At 41.4% G+C, this 17,856-nt stretch overlaps 1 protein-coding gene across 1 annotated transcript in view; it reads left to right on the plus strand.

Moving 5' to 3' along the window:
- The window catches only part of THADA (thyroid adenoma associated), a 588,067-nt gene that overhangs the window by 503,564 nt on the left and 66,647 nt on the right, over window positions 1-17,856 (plus strand). Inside the window, exon 35 of the mRNA XM_006882320.1 lies at window positions 3,734-3,865. Coding sequence (XP_006882382.1) covers window positions 3,734-3,865 — 132 coding nt within the window. The remainder of the gene's footprint in view (window positions 1-3,733; window positions 3,866-17,856) is intronic.

The raw sequence follows: 17,856 nt of genomic DNA on the forward strand, positions 1-17,856 counted from the left end.
TTTTATGATGTTGAGCTATAATACATATTAAAGACTGTAGTCTTTAATCTTGTACAGCAGATGTCTCGAATCCTCTTCACTTTCTGAAAGCAAGGTTGTACAGATATTTTGAAATAAATTAGTTGTATGGATCTTAGCTGGTTTTTAACCTTTTTCTCCGTCACATGTTTTTTACCTCCTGTCATCATAATCCTTCTAGAGGAATAATTAGGCAAGAGCATCATGTTCAATATTTAAGAAAACCAAGCTTTACCAAACCCTAAGGAATAGAAGCAGCAGAGTTGGCCACACAAACATGGGTTTTAATTTTTTTAAAAACAACAAACAAAACAAACCAATCACAAAACACCCAAGAACCTAAAGCCATATCTTCCCCTACTGTGTTTAAGCTCCTGCTATCATGCTGTGATTCAATTCTTCTCCATTAGGATCCTGTTTTTGTTCATTTCTCCTGTTCCCAGCCCTGGAAAAAAGGACAAGATTCAGGTCTCTAAAGAATTGTTTCTATAACTGTGAAGAAAGAATTTACAGAATAAAGGCAAGAATTTGTTTCTTAGAATATGATATTCAAATTGAAATATTCTAAGAGTTCAAATAATTGAAATATTTCATGTCACTGAATCTCTCTAGAAGACACTAGTCTTGGATCCTTTTACTTCTTTCATCTCAGTAGCATTTGTTCTTTTAAGCCTTTGTAGGCATTTCTCTTACCCAAATGGGCCTTGAGAAGGGACTTTCTGTGACTGTGACTTAATCACTAGACCCAGAGGAGTAAGTGTTAAGATTAAACTTCACTCAAGTGGCTCTAGTAGGTTTAATATTAAACTAGTATAGTAGATTTTCTAGATGATTCTGGTTATTATCCCTAATAGGTAGAATGGTTCATAACAGGCAAAATGAATGTTGAATAACCCTCAATGATTGTGTGATATTCACTCCTAGCCAAAAAATAACAGTTCCTATAACTGTGTGAATATGTAATGTTGTTGTTGTTAAATGCTGTTGAGTCGCATGCTACTCATAGCAATCCTATGAATGAAAACTTGTGTGCGCAACCTTCATCCTTTCTCCAGGTTCATAGGGTTTCTAGAGGCAAACTGTTTACTGAAGTGGATGCCACTCCTGCTTCCAAGCTTGTTTGAACCAGGGAGCTCCACCAAACACTGTCCACTGTGGGTAACTGTTACCTCATTCAACACACCCGTGTCACAGTGTTCAGCTTCACAGAAACCACAAGTTACCTCTGTATAGCAAGTGGACACACCAGGGTTATATGACCTAGACAATTGTTTGAACAAAAACAATGAAAAACAGGCCTAAGGGTCGCGGATTAGTCACCCACCTTTGGCTTGGTAGCATCGCTTTCGGTCCACTAGGCCAACTGGTTTCTCTGTGTTGAATATGTAATACTGGCTATAATATTTTGGGGAATGAGAGGGAGATTAGTGGTGGATTATGAACTGAGAGACAAGGGGCATATAAATACATAGGAATGCATATTGGGCAAAGCAAAGGCAGTTAAGAAAAAATTAGAAATGGACTGAAGAAGAAGTACTGAGAGTCTTGAAGTCCTTATATCCTTGATATAAATGACCATGTTAGAAAGGAAACTAAAAAAAGGCAGGAAAGTATTAAACCTTAGAGAACAATTAAAAAGGTTTATTCTGAAAGACAGTAAAATTTAAAGTCAGATCTGTAGTGGAAAGAAGAAGACAAAAGCTCACGAGGAACCATTGCTGTTCTTTGGATGCTAACCAGCCAGTGAGTTTGGTATCTGGCTTTCCATGGAAGGATGAGGGAAAAAAGAAACAAAGAGGAGCTCAAAAGATGTGGGGTTTCCTCATTGAAAGGGCAAGGTGGGGTGTGTGTGTGTGTGTGTGTGTGTGTGTGTGCGCGCGCGCGCGCGCACGCGCGCGCACGCACGTGCACTTCTGCTGACCCCTACAAGACTGGTCACACATACTGTGTCCCACCCACCTGGACCACAACTACCTTTTCTGTGATTCCCTGCCCACATGTCATCTCCCTCATGAGGTCTTTGAGCAAGTCTTTGTGTGGATCATAAAAAGTTAGGGATAACATTAAGAAGAATGGAAACCCCATAACACTGAACTGTGCTCATAAGAAACCAATATATAGACTAAGAAGCCGTTGTCCTTACAGAATAAAAGAATATTACATGCATTAAATCAGAAAAGCTGTGGGTCAGGGTTATATTCTTTGTCAGTGTCTATTCACTCTGCATGCCGAGCAAATAATTCAAGAAGCTGGACTATATGAGAAGTAATGTGGCATCATGACTGGAGAGAAAGCCAATCAACAACCTGCAATATTCAGAGGGCACAACCTTGCTTGCCGAAAGTGAACAGAGCTTGAAGCACTAACTGCAGAAAATCAAAGACTACAGCCTTCAATATGGATTACATCTCAACATGACGAAAACAATCCTCACCACCGAACCAATAGGCAGCGTCATGATAGAGAAAAGACTAAAGTTGTTAATGACTTCATTTTCCTGGATCTACAATCAGCACCAATGCCAAGAGCATTCAAGAGATCAGAACACATATATTGGGAAAATATGCTGTCAAGGACTTCTCCAAAGACCTACAGAATAAGATATTAGTTTAAAAACTAAGATGGGCCACCAGTTCATTGTACGTTGGTATTCTGAAAAGGTGAACAATGAACAAGGGTGATAAAAGACTTGATAACGTTTAATTGTGGTGTTGGAAAGGAGTACTGAATGGGCTGGCAAAAAAAAAAACCAAAAACACCACCAAACAAAGCTGTCTTGGGGAAGTGCAACCGGGGTGTTCTTAGAGGCATTGATGGTGAAACTTGTCTCCCATACTTTGTTCATGTGTGTGAGGAGGGGTCAGTCCTTGGAAAAGCCGTCTTGCTGAGGAAGACCTTCAGCAAGTTAGATTGCCACAGTGACCACAGCAGTGGACTGGAGCATCTCAAAGACAGGGTGGATGGCACCGGATAGAGCAAGGTTCAGATTCCTTGTTCATTGCCTTCCTGTGAGTCGTAGTTGACTCAGTGGCACCTAACAACAACAACAGTGACATGAAGTCTCCCAGTTACACCAGCCAGCTCTGATCTTTCCTTATTTGAGTCACCACTGTGCAATTTTATCCTTACTTTCTCATCTCTTTATATCGTTTTTCCTTTCTGTGGGCCACAGGAGTGCTTAGCCCAGGCTGACTAGACCCAATCTGTGCCCTGAGGTAATGGCTGTCAGTGAGCCCTCATGGAGTGGATGCTTGCATGTGCTCTTATCATGAATCTGTGCCCTTTCTTGACCTCCCCTCACGCCCCCAGCATAGTCTTGATTGAAATTTGGGTTTTGGAATGTATGAGTTTAATTATCACTCAAATCAACCCTGAGCTAGTTTCCCCTAAAGCACTCTTGATACATAAAGTTTCGTTCCTGAGAATCATGAGTCACAGCGGACAGCTGGGCCGAGAGCTGGTCAGCCAGACAGTACCTTCCAGTACCTTGCCTGCACTCGATACTCCAGAAGGCCTGATCTCCCCAAGTACCACTTCCAGACCTGTCCCAGCAGGACTCTGTTTTCTCCCAGTGTTTTGCTCCCTCTCACATTTTCCTTTCATTACTCAAAGTGAGGATTGGGGGAGTAGTCTGCTCTCTTCTGCCAGAAGCAGCGCTTCTTGCCACTTGTAAGTTGCATTCTAGATGATTTCTGTTTCTCTTTGGTACTCTCAGGGCTGCAGGATACACTTGCTCTCTGGAGATGCATCTTCACCCTGCTGCAGAGCGAGGAGCAGTCCGTCAGGGATGCAGCTTCAGAGATTGTGACAGCTGCCGTATCACAGGAAAACACTTGCCAAGCAACAGGTACTTTGTTTTTCTCCTTTTGCATTGATTTCTTTTTCCAGGACAGGTGTTAGCTAACTTTTGTATAACTAGTCAGTAGGGAGTATTTTCCCCTTTGTTGACCATTTGGTGTCGGTATCCCCACTACCATTTTAATGTGAAGCTAACTGCCCTGGTTGCCATGGTGCTGCTATGACAGAAGCACCACAGATGGGTGCCTTTAAAGAACAGCAGTTTCTTTTTCTCACACTTCAGGAGGATAAACAGGCCTTGAAATTCCTGGGCTCGTAGATCCATGAGCCTCCATCATCATCACATTAACATGTCTTGCATCTCTCTGTGAAAATGCTGTTGTCTATATAAATAACAAGGGAGCTCTAGTGACTTAGAGCTAAGGAATTCACTGCCAACTCACAGGGACACAGTTTGAGTCTACCAGCTGTTTCACCAAAAGATGATGGGCATTCTCCTCCCGTGCAGTTAGCTGCCTCTGAAAACTCACCGGAGGGTCTGCTATGGGTTGGTGCCAACTCAACTGTACTTAACAACATATAAATAACAGAAAAGTTATTTGCTTTAAGATCCATCTTACACTGTAGGACCTCCACAGATTGATTGATTAATTACATTACAGAAGGTGATGAAATGACGTTAAATTATATCGTTGGGTTGTAGGAGTCAGGATTCCACCATATATGTTGTTGTTTGTTGTTTTTGAGTACTGTTGAGTCAGAACCGACTCTTTGCTGACCCTCCAGTGGGTTTTCAGAGGCAGTAAATCACAGGGGGAGACTGCTTTTTTTCTCCTGTGGAGAAGCTGGTGGATTTGAACCATGTGTCCTTGGGTTGACAGAACAGTTCCTTAGCACTCAAACACCAGAGCTCCCTAGCTCCCTAATGCATATTTTAGACAGACATAATTCAATCCTTAACAGCAGCTATGAGCAATAAATAAACAAATATATATTTGTGTTCTAGTATTAAAATAGTCAGCTAGCCAGATCCGGTCTGCTGGTCATCCTTTGCAGAGAAAAGTGATTTTTAAATGTGGAAGTCTCATAAATAGTGAAAGGCTTTTGTTAGCTGCACTGTTGTCCCTCTTAAATAAGGCCGAGTCTTAATCCATCTAAGTGTGTAGTTATATAGCCCAAGAGCCCCGGATCCGTCATTTCATTCGTGTGTGAGTTGTTCCTTATGATGAAGCAGATGAAAGTTTCTCTTCTTTGTCCCCAGCTCTTCACTTGGTTAACCAGGGAGATGGGAGAATAGGAAAAAGGGGAGGAGATCACCTCTGTCCTTAACCTGATAGCCCTGGGTCATCAGAAGAGTATGTGTTGTGGGAACAGTGGGGAAGTCCTGGCTGCTGCAGAAAGACAGTGAGCTGCTGGGTGGAGTGAGGTACCAGGTCCCCCTCTGGAGAAATGGTTGTCTGAGCAAATTGGCACTTTGACTGGACTTGTATTCCCTCTGGCTGGGGCTGGGTAGCAGGCAACATCTATGATCAGCCATCCAAAAGAGAAGTTGGAGCAGCTTTTTAAGGCAGTTAGCCACAAGCTGAGTAAGTTTACCTTCATAGACATCTGAGTGGGAAGGAAACAGCCATAGTGTGTAACTGCTTTGGGGTGCATGCTCTGTGGCCCCTCAACAACATGGTTTGGGCTGCTCGACTTGACAGCACATAACAATAACAGTATCAGGGCTGTGAGCGCTTCCCTTGGAATCCATGGGCCTCCCATGATCAGAGTCCTCACTTGTAATGGTGTATGCTTAATCTCTGCTTGTATGGAAGAAGCTAATTTTTTACTAATCACTCAGTGGTTCTACTCCTGTGTGGGGTTAGTCAGAGATGCCCTTGCTTCTCAGTGAGGCCTCCAAGCTGGTGTTACAATGATGAACAGTCAGGCCTCTTCTGCTGCTTCCCACTCGGCCAAAGGCCAGGGGCTCCCTGTCACACTTCTTTGATGTGTAGAAGTCTGCCAATCATTCCTTTCTCCAACTGCAGGTTTTCTTTAAAAGGTAACACAGGTCATCAATAAATATTTCATGGAACACAATTATGCTCACTAATTTTCCTAGAACTCTCTCAACCAAAGGTGGGAGAATCATTTCATGGAGGAATCCATAAGTGGAATTCTTCCTTCTGAATCTTTTGCTTTGCAGTTTTTTCCATGCTTATTTATTGTAAAAATCCATAACTGTTTTTCCATTCCTTCTTTTAAAAAAGAGTGTTTTCTTACATTTTCTAATAAGTATTAATTTGTCTTCTCTCCAGGAGTATCAGTCACTTCAGTTTGTGAATGTGCCTGCTGCATATAAAACCTCTAGTGTGAGGAGGGCTGTCATGGATGGAAAGATGCTCAAATCTTTTGTTTTCTATTTTTGTGTCTTTCATCTTGGTCTTGAAAAAAAAATATTTAAGATGCAAAAAGGGCAAGTACTACGTGCAATTAAATCCAGCATGTTGCCTGGACCTAGTCCAGAGTGATAGTAAGAGTGGGCCCATGCATGTCGGAGACTGAGGATGGCACAGGGTAAAGCAAGGTTCCAGCCTGTTGTTCAGAGCTCACTGAGTTGGAATCTACTCAATGGCACATAACAACAACACTCTTCTACTAGAGAGAACAAAACCATAAAGGAACTTAATTAGAACAATTGGCATTTTGCCTCTCGAGTAGATAAAATCAGTGTTAGACTTCTTAAATTTGATTACCTGCACTGTGGTTTTGTAAAATGTCTTAGTATCTGGTGCTGTTGTAAAAGATAGCTCAAATGTGGGTGGCTTTAGCAAACAGGAATTTCTTTTTTTACTGTTTATAAGACTGGAGTCCAGATTCAGAGCACAGCTCTAGGGGAAAGGCATCCTTCTCCTGTCCCATCTCGAGGAAGGTCCGTGTTTTCCTAGCTTCTTGGTCCCTTAGAATTCTCCATGTGTCCTCTCTCTCTGCCTTACCCCACCTCTACTTGTGTTGTTGCTTTTATGTGTCAAAAGAGATTGACTTATGATACAACCTATACTAATCCTGCCTTGTTAACATAGCACAAACAAACCATTCCCAAATGAGATTAGAATATACAGCACATATTTTTAAGGGGCCTAAATTGTGCTTTCCAGGGTAGGAGGGAGACTCATAAATAACCTGCATTATGTAGATCACACAGTTTTGCTTGCTTCAAGTGAGTAGGACTTGAAACATTTGTTGCAGATCAAGGAATGCAGCCTTTGGTACGGATTGCATCTCAGTGTCAAGAAAACAAAGATTCTTACCACTGGACCTATAGGCAACATCAGGATGGATAGAGAAGAGACTGAAACTGAACAGCTTCATCTTGCCTACACTCACAATTAACACTCTTGGTGCCAGCAGTCAGGAAATAAGGAGACATATTGCACTGGGAAAGTCTGCAGTTGGGACCTCTTCAAATTATTAAGGAGTTATAATGTTAGTTTCAGGACTAAGGTAATCTGAATCAGGCCTGGTCTTTCCAGTCATTTGCTATGCATCTGAGAGCTGCGCAGTGACTAAAGAGGACATAAGAAGAATTGATGCCTTTGAGCTGCTATATTGGAGCACTGAACAAACACCCTATGGACGGCCAAAAGAACAAGCGAGTATGTCTTGGAGAAGGTGCAGCCAGAGTGCCCTTTAGAGGCAAGAGTCATAAGGCTTCACCTCACATACATACTTTGAGCATGTTTCTAGGAGGGGCTTTTCCTTGAAGAGTACATGACACTTGGAAGGGTGACGGTTCAGCGAAGAAGAGGAAGACCTTCAACCAGGTTGACTGACATGGTGACTGCCACAAGGGGCTTTAATGTGTCAGGAAGTGTGAAGATGGCACAGGATAAGACAGAGTTCAGATCCGCTGTTCATCGGGTCACTATGAGTTGTACTTGACAGCACCTAACAACAACAACGACAAGTTGTGTTGGAGAATAGTATTGAGTATCCCATTGACTGCCAGAAGAACAGCCAAATGTGTCTTGGACAAAGTACAGCTAGGATAGACTTTGGGCAAGAACAGATTTGTTTATTCTTTCGGCAGTCCAGTTAAGCACTCTTCTCCAGCACCACAATTCAAAGGCATCAGTTCTCCTACTGTCATCCTTGTTCAGTGACCAGCTTTCGGGTGCATAGGAAGTAATAGAAAATAAAATTACTTGGACCAGGTGCCCCTTAGTAAACTGACTTCAATGTTCTTTAGTGCTGTGGAAAGGTCCTTGACAGCAGGTTTCCCCAACACAGCATATATTTTGATTTCTTGACTACATGGGTGTTGATTGTGCATCCAAGTAAAATGAAATTATTTCCAACTTCAATTTTATCTCCAATTCTCACAGTGTAGCCTATAGGCTCACATCATATGAACCAATATATATACATAACCCAGAAAGTCTCCTCCTGTCAAGTCAATTCTGAATCATGGGAAACCTATAGCTAGGCGAAGATGCTATCATATGTACAGATCTAGGGAACATTGCATGGTTCAAAATTAAGAAAAGAATGCATCAGAGATGTATCCTTTCTCCATACCTTTTCAATCTATATGTGGAACAGGTCCTTCGGGAGGCTGGCCTTTTTTTTTTTTTTTTTTTACAGAAGTTTTGGATTTCCATTCATTCATTGCCGCAATTTTCTCCCTGCCCACCCCTCCCCACCAGCTCACTTCCCCCTCCGAAGAGAGAAAAAGAAAAAAAAATTCCTTCATTAGTATACAATTTCCACGTCCCTTCCCCCCACCCCCCACCCTGAGTACACTTCTCTATGCAACCTTAATTCTGGATTCCTGTGCTAACCATAATACTCAATCATATATCACTTCTAATCTGTTCTTTCCCTCATCTGTTTCAATACAATATACATAATTTATCCAGTTTTTTCTGTCATACCCCCACCCTGATGTCAGACCCATTCTACAACAGTGGCACCATGCAGTATCTGTCACTCTGTGACTGAGATATTTCACTCAGCATAATGGTCTCTAGGGTCACCCACTTTGAATAATATTGCATGAGTTCCTTGTTTTTTAATGCTGCGTGGTATTCCATTGTGTAGATATACCACAGCTTCTCTATCCATTCGTTTGTTGATGGGCCTTTAGGCTGCTTCCAGCTCTTTGCTGTTGTAAACAAAGCTGCAATAAACATGGGTGTGCATATATCTGCTTGGATGGCAGACATGGTCTCCCTGGGGTATATTCCCAGTAATGGGATTGCTGGGTCAAATGGTATCTCTATTTGCAATTTTTTGAGAAAGCACCACACCGCCTTCCACAATGGTTGTACCATCTTACATTCCCACCAACAGTGAATAAGAGTTCCAGTTTCTCCACATCCTCGCCAGCATTTGTTGCTTGCTGTTCTGTTATATGTTGCTATTCTTACTGGGGTGAGATGATATCTCATAGTTGTTTTGGGGAGGCTGGACTTTATGAAGAAGAATGTGGCATAAGGATTGGAGGAAAACTCATCAGCAACCTGCATTATGCAGATGACACAACTTGGTTTGCCAAAACTGTGAGGACTTGAAGTGTTTGCTTCAGAAGTTCAAGGACTGCATTCTCCAATATAGATTGAAGCTCAACATCAAGAAGACAAAGATTCTCACCACTGGGCTAATTGGCAGCACCGTGATAGATGGAGAAGAGGTTGAGGTTGTTAACAGCTTCATCTTGCTTGTATCTACAGTCAGTATTATTGGCAGTAGTTGTCAAGGAAATCAAAAGATGAATTGTTTTAGGAAAGTTTGATGTCAGGGAGGGACCTCTCAGGAATAGTAAAGAGCAACAGTATCATTCTAGAGACTAAGGTGCGCCTGACCCATGCCATGATCATCTCATTTGCTTGCTATGCGTCTGAGAGCTGGACAATGACTAAGAATGATAGAATCAGTGCCTTTGAGTTGTGCTGCAGAAGAGAATTGAACATACCACGGATTGCCAAGAGAATAAACAGGTCTGTCCTAGAGAGGGTGAAACCAGGTTACTTCTTAGAAACTAGGATTTTGAAACTGTCACACATAATTTTGGCATGTCACTAGGAGGGACCAGTCCTTAGAGAAGGACATCATACTTGGAAGGGTAGAGGGTCAATGCAGGAGAGGAATACCCTGGAAGAGATAGATTGACACGGCAATGAGACTATGGCAGTGGGGGCAAGTGTGCCAGAAGCAGTGAGGTTTGCTTAGGACAGGGCAAAGATTCAGAGCCATTGTTCATAGGGTTGCTATGATTCATAGTTGACTCGATGGCACATAACAATAGATCTTTAACTAATATATATTGCCTCGTCTTTCTACCACAGAGTGTCTGGTGGGTTTGAATGGCTAACTTTTTGGTTGGCAGCCCAACACTTAACCTAGTATGTCACCAGGAAGCATATATGGAGGGGAAGGAGGTATATGGGAGTCTTTTATGATACAGCTTTTCTCTATGTTAGAAATTATTTCAAAGAAATAATTCTAAAACAAAATCCAGTTTCAGAGCTAGCAAAGACCAGCACATCAGCATATGATATTAGAACATCAACAATTCAACTCCCAGAATTACTTCTTCCTCCTTAAATTACTTGAAAATATTAAACCCCCCCCCCACTTCCCTCCACATACCTTTTTAAAGTCTTTCTGCATCTCAGTATTCAAATTCAAGTTGAACTCCTCCAACTCTGTATGTCAGCAGTATACAGTATGTGTTGTAGGAGTCTCGCTGACACTCAGTGGTGGTACTCGGAGGGGTTCCCACTCTGCCTTGACTAGCCATGCTTACCAGAATCTCCTTAGTACAGCTTGATTTTCTTAAGCATGAAATACCTGTTTTTCCATTTTTTACCAGAAAGTAACATAGAAGACTGAAAGTCAACCTATTTTTCACTTTAGTCAGAAGTTGAGCCAACTGATCCATCAGGACAGTCTAGTCTTGTTTTAACATCTCTTAAGCATATCAAGCAGGTGCAAGTAAGTTTCCATGATCCTTCAGTATGGGAACTGTGTGACCTACCAGGGATTTTGTGGATTGTATTGTTAATGGTTTCCTCTTTGTTGTTCCAGGTTAATCATTACTTTTGAACCTTGACAACTTTAAAATTACATGTTGCTAATATTTCCCCTGAGTTAGTGATTTAATAAGTGCCACAGTAAAATGTTATTAAATTACGTTATTCATATGTTCGTTGAGAAGTCAAAATTGCAATTTAAGAAATTAAGCTAAATCCACCCCCCAAAATGAAATCTTACTTTTCTTCCTAAAAAAAGCCATAACTCAGCGAGTTCTGGTGGCCTAGTGGCAAGAAGCTATACTGCAATCCCAGAGGTACACTGTTCAAATCCACCAGATGCTCTGCTGGAGAAGGAGGGGCAATCTCCTCCTGTACCAGTCAGATCAGATTTGATGGTACACACACAAAAAAAATAATTATTATTTTTAAAAAAGGGAGGGGGGGAAGCTATAACTCCCTATCAGAAATTCTACACTGTATATAGTTGAAGACTGAATGCAGATACAAATTTGCTCTGACCTCATACCTGCTATAAATAGTTCACTGTGGGGACATGGAGCAGTGCCAGGTACATCTGACTATGGGGTCTGGAAAGGTTAATGAGGGAACATGAGAGTGAGCTGGCTTACACAGAGGGCAGAAGATGGCACAAAAAAGGAAAAGCTAGAGCCCAAATGTGATGTTGAGGTCCAGTCGGAGCTGGCTGGGGAGCAACAAGTAGACTTATGTGACCAAATACAGTCTGGGGTCCAGCAGAGCCCAGGCAGGGCCTGAGGAGAACAGCTGATAAACCTTGAAGATTCCCTCCTCTAGCCAACTTGGAGCGCCATGCCGAGGAACACAGGCTGACATCACAGGTTATGGACAGTTGAGCAGGCCCTGCACAGGAGAGAGAACCAGAATTCGTGGCACTGCTTCTGGCCGCTGTGTGGGAGACAGATTGGAACTGGGGCAAGTTAGGGAGGCAGGCTCCTCATGAGCTGTCAGCAGTGGTGCTGGGATGCAGAGGAAAGAATCGATTTGTGTGATTATTTGGAGTAAACTCAGCAACTTTGGGGATTAGTGGTTGTTGAAGGGGAGTGCAAACAGAGAGCCTGAAAGGACTTGAAACCCACTCTGGCACTAACGTAAACTCTGGGCTGTGGTGTTCCAGGAAGGGCACTACCAGGAACCAGGAACAGCACAGAAAGGCCACAAATTATCCTGATCTGGGAGAATACACATAATTCCTTAGGCATTGACAGTGGAAATTGAGGGGGAAGAGGGCCTTTATCAGCAGTAGGAACAGACTGAACTATCTAGGCTCTGCCCTGTCCTCTTCCAAGAATGACACAGTGCTCCTCGGAGCTTCAGCTCTCCAGATGGTTCCAGGGAAGCTGGCTGCACCTTGGAGGAGAAAAGCTAAGCCCTCAGCCCACAGATGATGCATCCTACTTCATCACCCCAGCATGAAGCCCTCTGCACAAGGCTCTGTGTGTGCTTGGGGTGTGAAACAGTTCATGAAGCCCTCTTCTACTTAGCACCTTATCCATATCTGTTTTACATGCTCTGTAGAGTTAATGCAGGAGAAGGCTGGGCAATCTCCTCCCATGAAATTAACTGCCTCTGACAACACGCTAGAGGGTCAGCTCCAACTCAACAGTATACAACACAACACTACAACATAGGGTTAATGTCATATATCTCTCAACAAAGATTTCCAGGGAAATAGCTGGAACCTGGGCAATATTTCACTTTAAATCACTTAAATGATGTGATTCTAGAATTCTGGTTACAGGCAAGGGATAAATCTTTGCAGTCACAGGTAACTACAGAAAAACATTCTTACAAAGAAAAAGCGTAAAAGTCAACAAATCTCAAACATATGGCTCTATTCTTTTTTTTCTTCTTTTTTAATATGTTGGCTCCAACATGCCCTTTCATGTAGTAAGGCCCTATCTCACAAAACATCACATAAAACTTCTACTCATCTAGTTCAAATATAAATTCTAAGTGATACTTCATTTATTCCTTTTCAACACTAGTCTTCCCAGCCCCTAGCATCTGTTTCTCTGAACCCCTATGCTGCTGTTGTTATGTATCATCAAGTGGATTGTGACTCATAGCAACCTTGTTCAGTGGCTCTGAACCCTGCCCTGTCCTGAGCCAGCCTCACCATCCCTGACAGACCTGACCCTACTGCCACAGTCACTGTGTCAAACCATCTCATCCAAGGTCCTCTTCTGACCCTCTACCCTTCCAATCATGGTATCTTTCTGCAAGGACTGGTTCCTCCTGATAACATGCTCAAAGTATGTGAGACAGTTTAAAATCCTTGCCTCCAGTGAGCAAACTGGCTCACTCTCTCCAGGACAGCCCTTTTTGTTTTCCTGGCAGTCCGTGACATATTCAGTACTCTTCTTCAGCACCACAATTCAAAGTCACCGATTTGTCTTCTGTCATCCTTAGTCCTGTTCTCATTGCAGCATTCTGAATAGTCCTTGATTTCTTACTATTTGCTATTTTTCTCTTTCATGTGCTCTAGTGTCATTTTCTTAGCTAGCTCATGAGTTTAGAGGTTAGAAGTTGCCTTTATTTTGTATGCAGTAGATGTTGAAAGTGTGTTGATGGTTTGATCTTTCACCCAGGACTTCAGCCTGGTTACATTATGACTGATGCAGCAAAACATAACACACCCAACTTTGTAAAATGTAGGGTGCTAGAACAGTGACAAAAAAGGAAAAAACCATGGTTGAAGCCCAGGATCGGGAGACTCAGAAGAAGCTTAATGAGCCCTTTTAAGGAACCAGTTGTGAGAAACGGGATTCCTGCCTGGACTGTAAAGAGTAATGAACATTTAGAGCAGTTCAGTGAGTGCTACCTTTGAATTGGGTGGCACTGTTTAGGCACTGTTTAGTAACAAGATACAGTCTGCTATGCTTGTTTTCATGTAAAGATTTCTGTTCCTAGCAGAGCATTTGCCAGGAATTCTTCTCATTCTAATTTTTGTTCTGATACACCTACATTTTCCAAATTCAAGTCTGCTCCAGTGTCACCTCATCAACCATGACTGAACCTGGGAGAATCCGCCTGAAGTCCTGCTTTCCCCACAGTGGGCTAGCTAACACTAGTGGTCTCCAATGCTCCAGACTTTGCTGAGATTAGAGAGTAATGGGCCTTCCCTTTGAAACAAGAACATCAGAAGCAGTTACCTTGTTGTGGAGTTGATTCTAGCTCATGGAACCTCATGTCTTACAGAGTGAAACTACTCTAGAGTTTTCTTTACTCTGATCTTTACAAAACCAAATTGTGAAACCCTTTTTTTGGAAGCACTGCTGAGTGGATTTGAACCACCAAACTTTAGGTTCATAATTGAGAGCAAACTGTTAGTGCCTCCTAGGGACTGTCATTGAAAAAAGACAAACCTCTGACCTTCTCTGCCAGAACTAGCTGGAAAGACAATATTTTTGATTGATTTATACAAGCTAGAGTTCTCTTAAATCCCTAATCTTGTTGTTTTTTTAAATTAGTATTTATTTTACCTTTTTTGTCTTTATTTATTTATTTAATTCATTCATTATTGCACCTTTTCTCCCCCCCTTCTCTCCCGCTGCCCCAGTCCACTTTGCAGTACACCTCTTTTCTAGATTGTTGTCATACACATAATGCCTAAGTACATATTCTTTTCAGAAGTTCTTCCCCTCATCTGTTCTAATGCAGTGTTTATTATCTGTATACTCTTTTCCTATTTTCTCCCCACCCCCCCATGTCAGTCCTATTTTATGCAGTGTAGTATTTGTCCTTTTGTGACTGAGATATTTCACTCAGCATGTCTTCCAGTCTTACTCATGTTGTGTAATATTTTACAAGTCTATTATTTTTTCACTGCTGTGTAATATTCCATTATATGAATGTACCATAGTTTTTCTCTCCATTCTTTGGTGATGGACATTTGGGATGTTTCCATCTCTTTGTTAGTGTGAATAATGCAGCAGTAAACATGGGTGTGCATACATCTGTTTGAGTCATGGCTCAGGTTTCTTTAGGATATATTCCCAGTAGTGGAATTGCTGGACCAAATGCTATTTCTATTTAGAACTTTTTGAGAAAGCACCAGACTGCCTTCCATAGTGGTTGTATCATTTTGCATTCCCACCAGCAGCAGATAAGAGTTCTAGTCTCTCTACAGCCTCACCAACAGTTGTTGTTTGCTGCTCTGTTAAATTTTGCTATTCTTGGTGAGATGATATCTCATAGTTGTTTTGCATAGTTGATTTGCATCTCTCTGATAGCTAGGGATTTTTAACATATCTTAACTTGTTTGTTCAACATCTGAATGTCTTCTTTGGTGAAGTGTCTGTTCATATCCTGTGCCCATTTTGTGATTGAGTTGTTTACCTTTTTCTTGTTCAGGTGCTATGGTATTCTATAAATTTTAAATATTAAGTCCTTTATCAGATGCGTCATTACTAGATATTTTTTCCCAGTCCGTGGTTTTCCTTTTTACTCTATTAGAGGAGTTTAATGATGTGCATAGGGATTTGATTCTTAGAAAGTCCCATTCATCTGTTTTATTCTTTCCTAGTTGTAGCTTTTTCATTATGATTGGAAGTCTGTTCATGTTGTTAGATTAGAGCTTATAGAGTTGTTCCTTGCTTTTCTCTAATCAAGTTTATAGTCTTAGGTTTTATTCCCACATCTCTGATTCACTTAAAGTTGGTTTCTGTGAGCTGTGGATCTTGCTTAAATTTTCTGCATATAGTTTTCCAATTTTGCTGACACCATTTGCTAAAGAGGCTGTCATTTCCTCACTTAACTGATTCTGTCTCCTTGTCACAAATCAGTTGACTATAGGTAGATGAACTGGTTTCTGAATTCCCAGTTTTGTTCCATTGATCTCTGTGTCTGTCACTGTGCTAGTACCATGCTGTCTTGACCACCACGGCTGAGTAGTAGGATTTGAGATCAGGGAGGGTGAAGCCTCCTACCTTGTTTCTCATTTTCAGGAGTGCTTTGCTTATTTGAGATCTCTGTCCATTCCAGATAAAATTGGAAATGGCCTTTTCCATCTCGTTGAAGATAACTCCTCAGTCTTTATGAGTGTTGACTCACTGTGTTGGTCTTCCAGAGTAAGAATTTCACAGCCCTCAGACTGCAGGGCCGAGGAGCCAGCCTGGGGCTGCAGGAACAGTGACCCTGAGTTAATTGGAAGCTTAACTAACCTCAGGAGTCTCCTGTGCTTGACACAATGAACCTTAGAGAGGTAATAACGGTGAGGTTTAACACAGATGTGGAAGAGTGGAAACAGCAACAGGATGCAGAAAGTTGAGACTTAGAGAATAGAGCCATAGAAAAAGGGGCATTATGAGGTGAGGAGTCAGAACAGTTACATAGCTCAGAGCAAGGAAAAGAAGAGAGGAACCAATCCTTGCTAATTTTCTTCAACCAGATATTCCTTTGATACCCCATAGCACACTCAGAACCCTGCCCCCATGCACACAGTATTCATATGTGCACCTTTGTGACCTACGCAAAGCTGGTGATGGAATGAAAGTACAAAGTTGTGTCTCATGCTCTGACCCTTAAGCAAGCAGGGAGTAACTGGGAAGACAGATAGTGAGTCCTGGGTCACTGTGACATTACACTGAAGCCTGAAAGTGAGACGGCATGTTCAGCAAAGCCTCAAACCTGTGGTGCTCTGCAAGAGCTTTGAACTATTTCAATTTAGTCATGACTGAAAAGGAAAATTGGACACCTTAACAAGATAAAGGTAACCAATCCAGTCTTAAAATGGGCACAGGATATGAACAGACACTTCACCAAAGAAAACATAGAGATGGCTCACAAATGCATGAAGAAATGTTCAAAGTCCCCAGTTCTAAGAGAGGTGCAAATCAAAACAACTAAGAGATATCATCTCACCCCAGTAATATAGTACAGTTCAGCAGAGCAGCAAACAGCAAATGCTGGCGAGATTGTGGAGAAATTGGAACCTTTATTCGTTGTTGGTGGGAGTGTAAAATGGTGCAACCACTGTGGAAGGCAGTATGGCACTTTCTCAAAAAGTTGGAAATAGAAATAACATTTGACCCGGGAATTGCACTACTAGGAATATACCCTAAAGAAACCAGAACTGCTACCCAAATAGGTATATGCACACCCATGTTTATTGCTGCATTATTCACAATAGTAAAGAGATGGAAGCAACCCAAATGCCCATCAACAAATGAATGGATAGAGAAGCTGCAGTATATTTACACAATGGAATACTATGCAGTACTGAAAAACAAGAAACTCATAAAATATTATACCAAAATGGGTGACGCTGGAGGACATTATGCTGAATGCAATATCTCAGTCACAAAAAGAAAAATACTATATAATGCTACTGTTATAGAATGGGACTGACATGGGGGTTGGGAGAAACTAAAAAAAGAGGGAATAAATAATGAAAACTGAATTTAAATAGATGAAAGAACTGTCTAAAAGAAATACATGATTAGGTATTATTTGCATGACAGCAGTCCAGAATATGAGGTGCATAGTGAAGTGGACAGGGGGGTGGGAGGGAGGGAGGAAACTGTACAACAATGAAAGAATCTTTTTTTTTTCCTTCGGTTACTTTCTTTTATTCCCTTTCCTTTTTTTCTGAATTCTTTTTATTTTTGAATCCCATTCCTTTATTTTTTTGATTTATTTTTATTCTATTTTTGTTTACAAAGGACTTTATATAAAGCAGTTTGAATTCCAAAAAAAAAAAAATGTTGAATGTTTTATTAAATTGTTTATTTTGCTGCAAGGCTGTTGCTTCATTGTAAAAATATAGCACCAGCAAAGGCAGTAAGTATATGGCAAAATTAAGACAGTATTGTTCTTTAGCTGACAGTGGACAGCTAACAAAAACTTATCATTTCTAGTGGAAAGCTTGCTAAGTATTCTGACCCACATCTAGGTACAGATGTCAGCAGTAGGTACTAATGATATCAGACTTAAGATATCATTGTTATCCTTGAACCCATAAGATGTAGAACTATTCTTACCA

Source organism: Elephantulus edwardii, unplaced genomic scaffold (genome assembly GCF_000299155.1).
Source record: "Elephantulus edwardii isolate Elephantulus edwardi_28Jun2011 unplaced genomic scaffold, EleEdw1.0 scaffold00019, whole genome shotgun sequence".
Classification (NCBI taxonomy): domain Eukaryota; kingdom Metazoa; phylum Chordata; class Mammalia; order Macroscelidea; family Macroscelididae; genus Elephantulus; species Elephantulus edwardii.